This window comes from Echinops telfairi, unplaced genomic scaffold, assembly GCF_000313985.2.
Source record: "Echinops telfairi isolate 266 unplaced genomic scaffold, ASM31398v2 ScPeMD7_3533;HRSCAF=4204_0, whole genome shotgun sequence".
Lineage (NCBI taxonomy): Eukaryota > Metazoa > Chordata > Mammalia > Afrosoricida > Tenrecidae > Echinops > Echinops telfairi.
In genome coordinates, this window is record NW_022107431.1 from 99159565 (window position 1) to 99169545 (window position 9981).

The 9981-nt window shown below is 38.3% G+C and overlaps 1 protein-coding gene across 4 annotated transcripts in view; it reads right to left on the minus strand.

Moving 5' to 3' along the window:
* MYO6 (myosin VI) overlaps positions 1-9981 on the minus strand; it is a 185029-nt gene that overhangs the window by 32777 nt on the left and 142271 nt on the right. For all 4 annotated transcript variants that reach the window (XM_030886766.2, XM_004696300.4, XM_030886763.2 and 1 more), the window contains exons 21-24: positions 5335-5465; positions 5165-5242; positions 3267-3396; positions 936-1026 (exon numbers count right to left, since the gene is read on the minus strand). In XM_030886766.2, coding sequence (XP_030742626.1) covers positions 936-1026; positions 3267-3396; positions 5165-5242; positions 5335-5465 — 430 coding nt within the window. The remainder of the gene's footprint in view (positions 1-935; positions 1027-3266; positions 3397-5164; positions 5243-5334; positions 5466-9981) is intronic.

Genomic DNA, 9981 nt, shown 5'->3' on the forward strand with positions numbered 1-9981 from the left:
CCATTCAATAAGTTTTTTAACAAAGAAAATGTTAAACAGTGCAAAAACTCTACGTATTTGTCCACTATTATTCAGGGGTTTTTTTTTCATATCTCTTGTTGAGGGTCAAAAGAAATAACCAAACTTGGGTGTGAATGGCATCAATGCTTGGTCAATGGAACTCAAGGCTTATATATTTAGAATGACAAAATCTTAAAACTCAAATTCTAGACTAACAGAAAATTGATCTAATTTCTTGTAAAGATTTCAACAATTAATAGTTTCAAGTTTAAAATGTGCAAATGCTGAACAGCTAGCTATGTAGTCCCAACCAAAAATCAAACCCACTGTCATCAAGTGGATTCCAGCTCATATCAACCTTACATAGTTCTGAAGAGCATAAGTCTTAAATATATATATACAGTATATATATATACATATATATAACTTAAGAACAATAGACATATAAATCTTTACAGGAGCACACAGCCTCATCTGTCTCTCAATGGTCAGATGGTAGGTTTGAAATGCCAACCTTATGGTTAGCAGTCCAATGCCTAATGTATAGTGGCACCAGGCCTCCAGATAATTCCTATAATCTGAAAAATATGGTCCAAATATTAATGAGTTGGTGAGAATATGTTTCAGTAATTCAGTAATGAGACTCTAGCAATATCACTTTGGCAGATACCAAGAAACTCAAGTCACTAAGACAGTCAAAATAGCCACTCTGTAACCATTTACTCTAACCTTTTATAATGTTTACATTTCTGTAAGTCCTTTTGTAGAAAATGAGGGAACTAATGAACTAATTTCAAGTAAATCTGATTAATAAAGACAGTTTCATCTTTTTACAGAGGGCATGAGAAAAGAGGAAACTCCTTGAGCTTCCGGTGGCACCCTTAGTCCTATGTTGGACGAGGTGACTCTGTCCCAGGCACTGTTCACCACCTCACCGAGGTTTGTGTCTCCTCTTGCAAAGCCACATTCGAATCGTTTTCTGCATTTTGATACAGGCTTCCGCTCGATATTTTATTTTGTTTGTCACTGTATATGGATAAAATAAAACACTTTAAAACATGCAGCTTAAATTAGACATCAATTTACAAACTATACACATTCACTTATAGAAAGTTATACTCAAGCCAAAACCCCACTGCCCTCAAGTTGATTCCAAATTATGGTGACCCTATTAGGCAGAGTAAAAATGGAATGTTTCCAAGGTTGTTCAACATATTATACCAGATAAGAAAATCAAGACCCAGTTTAATTCCTTATATTTAAAAATAAAATCATGAATATAACTTGCTGCTATTTTTAATTGCCATTAAGTTAATTCTGACTACCTGACAGATTCACATTTTAAATACAACCCTATTAGACACTACTGTTTCCCAAACTCTCCTGAGTAACATCAGTTCATGAAACATTAATAGGGTTTGCTTAGAAAATAGACTCATTCACCCTATTAAGTTTAGAAATGGCTATATACTATGCTTCATCTTAGAAATCCATAATTAACACATCAAGTGGGACATATGAGAATTCTGTACTAAAGGGATCTATTTAATTTGTTACCCAGAATTTTCTAGCGTAATCTGAACCTGAAATATTTCTTTGAGCAACCTACGAAGATCCCTGCCCAGCTACTGCCTTCAGTATTGCTACCCACAGCCCCAAATGAATAGGACAGCAAAGACAATTTGCATACACTGTGTTTAAATACAATATACAAAACAGAAAGCATTGAACAATGATGCCATGTTTATATTTTACTTGGAAAACAATGGCAGAAAAAAAGAGTCTCTTTTACCTTTACTTGTTTGTTTCTCTTTTACCTTTTAGAATTTCCTGTTCACCTAAATTCACCAGTGCTTAACAAAGGCCCCAGTAATAATCTTTGTTTGTAGCGTTCCTTTTTCACTGTAGATGTTGGTTGTTGCCATCCAGTCAGTTTGACACATAGCGACCCCAGGTGACAGCATGGAACTGCCCCACAAGGTTTTCTGTAATCTCTCAATTAGCAGCAGCAGGCTTGCCTGTTGCACCACGAGGGTGGGTTAAAGGAATGTTAACTTTTTGTGTGACCAGCACTTTTCTGAGTGCTGTAATAAGTATGGGAGTGAGGGGGCAGACATGAATTTAAATAAAGCCTCGGATTGTCACATTACAAAGATTTCCAAAAGCTAAAGGGTATTCTAATATTCCTCTGTTCTTCCCCTTTATTTTAGATTTATAGTTAAGTAGTTGCCATGACCTGATGGAAACACACACAAAAGCAGTTCTGTCCAGGCTGTCAGAGAACAAGGCCTGAAAGCCCATGTTAGAGGGAGAAGACTCTAGTGAGGCAAACTGCAGTCAGCATGGGAGCCACTGAAATTGTGGTGCAAGAGAGCATGAGAGGTCCAGCCAGGTGCTGGTAACAGAGGAGAAAGATTACATGATTTAGAGGCAGAATCAACAAGAGCTTGTGAAATTTTGAACTCTGAATGACTGTCTATTGATGGTGATGTTATGCGTGTGGAAAAAGAACGTCTGAGAGATTCGTGGATGGTATGGGATAGAGGAAGAAAGAAAAGATCGAGACAGCAAGGATGCTGAGACCTGATGAAAACTACTGTTCCTATAATACATTCAGTCGCTGGGCAAAGCAAAGTTAGCTTGGCTGCCAAATAATAGGTTGATGGTTCAGGACTATGCAGAGTTGCCTCTGCAGAGAGTCCTAATTATCTACTTCTGAAAAATCAGCCATGGAAAACCTTATATAGCTTATGTGGCTTATGTATCTGACCCTCATGGGGTCACCAGGCTCAGAATCACCTCCAGGGCAGCTAGATGGTTATAACACTTTCAGATCGAGTGAGAAATAAACACTCAGAAATGCACACACAAACACAGTCTGTAACGACTACTGTACCACGTAACTACATGTGAGGTGCTGCTGAGGAATCAGGGGCCCAATGAGCAGAAAGGCAGCCCCTGTCACCCCGCACTCACTCCGGAGGCAGTTTTCGGCACTCCACTCTCGGCCATGCAGTCCAGTCTGACTCAGAGCGACCCTATAGAACAGAGTAGAACTGCCTCTGTGGGTTTCAGAGACTGACAACTCTTTACAGGAGTAGAAAGCCTCAACTTTCAAACTGCAGTTAGCAGCCCAATGAGTAATCCAGTATGCCACCAGGGCTCCTGTACAGCACTCACAAACCAACGGGGGCTCCTGTGCAGCACTCACAAACCAACTCATTTCCAAGACACGGAGAGCTCTTGGTGTGAAAGAGAACACCTACATTTGATGACTGAGAGGGAGCACCACTGGACTTTCTTCCAGCGACTGCAGATCAGCCAGTGATTGACTCTCTTCACCAATTCTGCTAAGTGGTCAGGGTCAGACTTCATAATCTGATCAAATTCTGCAAACTAGGAAGCAAAATAATTTAATATCAGTATCAAAGGATAAGTGTGTTTAAACACACACATAAACACAGAACAGATGGAGCGCGAAGCCCAAAATCTAAACTTCCTAGAAATGCCCACTCGCAAATGCCGCAGGCGTGACCCAGAAGATATACGGCACAGCCAAGCACTCCGGGCCACACTGCTGCCTTTTTCCTCTCCTTCCTCTTTGTGGAGACTGTTACTATTAACTAGCAGATCTGATAACAAAGTTTTCAGGAAAAAATGAAATGAGCTAATTAAGAATGAATTTAAAAGCCAATACACTCGTGGCTTTTGTTTTAGGTTCCCCCCATAGTCTCAGACATTCCTTTATTACTCATCAATAAGTAAAGGCAAGCTAAGTATTATCAGATAACACAACTACTTTGTCTCCCATCCTCCACCCACTTTATAATCAGAGGTATGAAATTGCTAGTAAAAGACAACACAACTACACATTATAGCTAAAGGTTAATAATTAATAAAATGTCCACTGTTTAAACACAAGACTATCTACCGAGTACTAATTTCTGTCACTTCTCAAATTTCCCACTATAATATTAAGGATTCCATAGAGCTATCCGTTTCCTGTCTACTGTTGGGTCAAAACTAAACTAAACATAATGAGATTAAAGATCTTTGGATCTTTGCCTTAACCTTCCAACTTATCTTTCAATCGTTGACTCTTTCTGGACACAAACAAGATGAACTGTTTCCTCTAAGAGGCTATTAGTTCTGACATAATTAGTGTAGCTCTGAATCAATAGAAAGGCTGGTTTTGTGAAAAACACATGTAACACCTAACCAATGATACACACGTATATCCGTATTCTCTTCATGTTTTCCCTTCTGTAGGGAACAGGATGAGTCCTCTGACATAAAAATACTCACAGGGAAGTACATGCATTAGTAATGTACAGTGACATTTCATCTCATGCCCAAAAATGTGAAATAAGATTTATTTATTATGATTAAGTTAGACTTAAATGCACTGAAGAGCTTTATTAATGATTCTGCCAAACAAAAACAAGAATGATCAACTACTTAAATATAGTAACAGCTATGTTTAAATTTATGAGAATGAAATTATAATTATTCAGTCCATATTAAAGAAATTAGAAATGTTGAAAATACTACTGATTGTGAATAGAGTTTAAAATTCTCTGTGCTATATTTGTTTTTTTATGAGGTATTCTAGAACTTTCTTGCAACTCACAATGAGACCCTGTATATATTACAGCTCTAGGGTTGTATGTAAGTCTAAAAAACAAATGTTACATACCAAACTCTGTGTGTGTGTGTGTGTGTGTGTGTGTGTGTAATTCTAGGATTTGAAAGAAGTCGGTACAAAATTCAGTCCAATCTCTTATACTTTTCTGTTTGCATAATGAAGACTCAAAAATATTATGAAATCTTAATCACTAAAGAGTTATTATTTTTTCTAAAACCTTCGAGTATGTTTGAAATTAAGTATTTCTGATTAACTCTTAAAAAAAAAAGCCAACTAAGTGCCCAGAGTCTGACACTTACAAAGCTGGCGAACACCAGAAATTGCAGAGAGAGCATTACACCTGTTGACACCTCCCAAGGAGGGAGACCGTGTGTGCATTTTGCTCATGTGTGTCTTTATGCATGCTGTTAGTCACTATATGATTTAAAAACCATACAAACCACAAAATACTTTAAAATATTCACTAGCTTTAACTTTTCACTGTTTATGACATCAAATTTCAAACAAAAATTTGTTTACCTTGCCAGGTCGAAAAAATACTTTTGTTAACCCAAACTTATAGTCAACTTCATTTAAGCCCAAAGCTTTAAAAAGAGCCTGAAAATGAAAATAATAAAGTTAGAAGGTAACTAATTAACAGGAAAGACAGTTTATAGAACTCCAGACATTTCACCATGGATGGATTTTACCTTACAAAATAGTCTCGGGTCCAATCTTGCAAGCTTGTCTGGCATGTATTTTTTATACATGTTATAGAGTTCATGAAATGAAGCTCGTGAGGGAAAACCACCCTGCATCAAGTCCAAAACAGACACCATACCTAGATTCATAAACAAACACCAACCATTATTTATACTGCATGGAAATCCAAAAATACTTTGTTGGTGATCAAACTATTACAAAACAAGGTTCACAAAGGGGAAATTTAAAGGAATTGTCAGCAATATTACATAAGGAATGTTTTTATATTCAATACACCCCAACTTATCCACTGCTTGAATCTCTTCTAAGAGGGCAGTCAGTGGCGGTTCAGTAATAGAATTACCTCCTTCCATGCCCAAGACGTGGGGTTCATTCCTGGCCCAGGACCACACATCTGTCAGCAGAGACTTAGGTACTGCTTTGATGCTAAACAAGCTTCAGCAAACTAGAGCGGAAGCCCCAAATCTATTTCTGAATATCAATAATTAAAATCACAATCTCATTCTTCATCAGATCATCGTGTGAATCGGGGGCCAACTCAACAACAGTACTAACTACAAAACTGTAATAGCCAAATTTCTTTTAGAATCAAACTTGACCACTTTCTAGTGGCAGACTGCTGGCTCCTGGAAATCCCAAGTATACTTTGTATCTCTTCTTCCACCGGAAACTGCCACGGCACAACCACAGTGTATAAGGCAAAGGCCTGCTTCAGATCACTTACGAAGTCCTGAGGTTGAGAATAAGATTCCTGACATTGCTAGGTGTCAACACCTCATTTCCAACTCATAGGGACCTTATTTATGTACAGCAGGATAAAACACTGCCCAGTCCCGTGCTGTCTTAACAACTGAACTTTTGTTTCAGCTCATTGTTGCAACCACTGTATAGATCCATCTTGCTGAAGGGATCCCTCTTTTTCACTGCCCCTCTACTTTACCAAGCACGATGTCTGTCTCCAAAGACTGCTCTCTTCTGATAACATGCCTGAAGCATGTAAGGCAAAGTCTTGGCATCCCTTTCCCTAAGTGCACTCCGGCCGTACCTCTTCCAAGACAGACTTGTATGTCCCTTGGCAGTCCATGGTACTTTCAATATTCTCCTCCAGCACCACAATTCAAATGCATTGAATCTTCTTCAATCTTCCTTACTCAAGGCCCAACTTCCACATACATATGAGGCAACAGAAAATACCATGGCTTGGGTTAGGAGCACCTTAGTCCTCAAAGTAACATCCTTCCCTTTCAGTACTCTAAGAAGGTCTTGTGCAGCCGATTCCTCAATGCAGTGCATCTTGGATCTCTTCACCGCTGCTCCCATGAGCATTGATTGTGAAGGCAAAAAGACAAAATCCTGGACAACTTTCTTTTCTCCATTAATCATGATACAGTTTATTGGTCCAATTATGAGGATATTTGTTGCATTAGGATGAGACATAATCCATATGGACTTAGATCCTCATCAGTAAGTGCGTCTAGTTCTGTTAGAGTTCTGCAAACACAGTGTGTCACCTGCATACCGCTGCTTGTTAATGGGTCTTCCTCTGATCCTGATGCTGCATTCGTCTTCACATAGTCCAACTTTTCAGATTATTTGCACAGCATACAGATGGAATAAATATACTGAAACAATATAACCCTGATACAGAGTTTTCTTTTCAATTTAAACCATGTGGTTTCCCCTTATTCTGTTGGAATGACAGTCTATGTACCCCACAATGAAGTGCTCAGGAATTCTCATTCCTTTTTTTTTTTTTAATCATTTTATCGGGTTACAATGTTACCCATAATTAGTTATGATCCACATAATCAAATGCATTCACATAATCACACAGGTAAACATCTTTCTAGTATATTCTGCTTCCAGCAAAGATTCTTCTGATATCAGCAATGGCATCCCCTTCTAGATATTGTTTAAATTTCTGGCAGTTCACTGTTGGTGTACTGCTACAAACACTTTTTAATAATCTTTGGCAAAATTCTATTTGCATGTGATATTAACGGTGTTGTTCAATTATTACCACATCCTTTTGAATCACTTTTTTTGAAAAGGGCACAAATATGGAGCTTTCCAGTCAGCTGAAAAATTTGTGGTATAGACAAATGAGCACCTACATTATATCCATCTGTTGAACCACTCTAATCCTTGTTTTCACCAATGCCTTCAGTCAGTTTAGACCTCTTTCAGCTCCATCGAGTCTTGATCACATGCTAGCTTCTGAAATGGGTCAATGTCAACAACCTCTTTTGGTACAATAACTATGTACTCCTTCCATCTTCTTTTGATAGTTTCCGACGCATCAAAAATTTTCCCACAGACTCCTTCAATATTGCAACACAATACTCGATTTGCTGTTGTTCTTCTTCTATCTCAACAAGTGGTATCTAGCATGGTCTTCCCTCTTGGCTTTCAGTCTTCAGTTCTCTGAATGTTTCATTATAGCATTTTACTTTGCCTTCTTGAGGTGCTCTTTGAAATCTACGGTTCATATCTGTGGTAGTTATATAATTTCCTGTCAACTTGTGAAGGGGTGGAATTTAGCCTGTCAATGAAGTCATAGACATTGAGGCCTCTGGTTGGCATGGCCTTCTTCTGAGGATTCTGGGAACTCCTATCTTCCTCCCTATAGGTGGGACACACACTCTCTCTGCTTCATATTCTGTTGACAAGTCACATGAAGCTATGCTCATCAGAGCCTGGGAGCTGAAGGAGCCACATGGAGATCCACACCAGTGCCGAGATGCTTCCAATACCACTGGATCCACAAGACTTTCCACCCACTGACCTGTAATCTTCCTGCATCATTGTATGTGTTGTGTGAGTCTGAAGTATGTATAGACTAGTATCGGATATATGGGCTAATATTGGATTTATGGACTTGATCTGGACTGGGCTGTGATGTTTTCTTAACACACTATTACTCTTTATATAAAGCTCTTTCCTATACACACATGAGTGTCTATGAATTTGTTTCTCTAGTCAACCCAGTTAATACAATCTCTCTTACTGCATCATTTCTTCCTTATGCTCTTAAATAAAATAAATAATATTAAAATAATAATAATATTCAAAAAAAAAAAAAAGCAAATTTCAGTGCCTGTTCTGACACCCATCTTGGTCTTTCCTTTCTGTCTTGTCTTTTTATCTGATTTATTTAGTAGGAGCACTTTCCCTTTAAATCATTTTATTGGAGGCTCTTACAGCTCTTATAACGTTTCATACATCAATGGTATCCAGCATATTTGTACATAAGTTGCCATCATCATTTCCAAAACACTTTTTTTTCTACTTGAGCCCTTGGCATAAGGTCCTCTTTTTCCCCTCCTTTCCCCCCTCCCTCAGAATCCTTGATCAATTAGATATTGTTATTATTATTTCATATCTTACACTGCCCATTGTCTCCCTTCACCCACATTCTGTTATTCGCCCCCTTTGCAGGGGTGGAGATAAGCTGTATACCCAACCTCGTGATGGACTCTTTCCTGTCTTTTTAAATGAGCATTAGACATGCTTAAATTCAAATGGAAAAAAATCACCTCAATGAGAAAGACTGAATAAACATAATCAAGATTCATGACATGATAAGAAGAAATCAATTCTAAGGAACTATAAGTCTCACTTATGCAAAGAGGAAATTCTTTCTTCATTAACAGAAGGAAAGAAGAATTCTCAAGCTAACAAGTATATATATTCAGTAAAAACAGGAGACATTTCTTAGTACAAAAGGTGAAGTAACTTGCTGATAGTGGTTCAAAGATTTGAGGAGAGAGCAAGGTGGATTCAACTGGTACATGGGGAAAGGGGAAAATATGTTCAACAGGAAGACTTGGAAAGACAGCTTTGAGAACCCATTAAAGGTCAGTAGTCAAGTTCATGGTGCCAAAATGTTTTATCTACCAATCCAGTGTAGAAAGGGAGCGAGAGTAGAATTAGACGCATCCACAATGAAGGTTTTGTAAAGGGAGTCAAGAGTCAATTCAGATTTTAGGAGCCTGAAGCATATACTATTGAAGGAGAGTTCCTTAAGAATATATTACAAAATTACAAATACAAAATTCAGTGCAGAGCTTTGGAAGGGGCTCATTTAAATGAGAGGCCCTGAAGTGTAGGCATCCTTAGCCTCATGATAAAGTTGCCTCTGAAGAGGCACACAAAAAGGAGTCAGAAAGGCCAGAGCCTAAGCTAGAACAGGAAGGTAAATAAAAAATGGAGAGGGCCGATGCCTTCAGAAGAAGCAGGATGCTGGTCCACAGACACAGAGTCACAGAAAAATAGTGAGCCTTGAATGCAAAGCTTCTGTGCCTGAGGAAGGTCAGAATGTGGGAAGGCAAGAGGGAAGAAATGGTAGTCTAGCCAAATGTATATAAGCTTCACAGAATTTACTGTCTACAGTTTTCTATAGAAGAGGTTGAGTAGGAGTCATGGGACCTTCTGATCTGACGTTATGATGGGAGAGTTCAGAAAGGGGTTCTGCAGAGCTGAAATACAAGGAAGTAGTCCACTGAGAGGAGATTCGGGTTTGTAGTTAGCTTTTACAAATTTCATTTTAGTGATGTAAAATTGTTTGTTTCATAATAAACCCAGTGTTGCTCAAATAGTTTTCCAGCAGTATTTTTTTAATCATTTTATTGGGG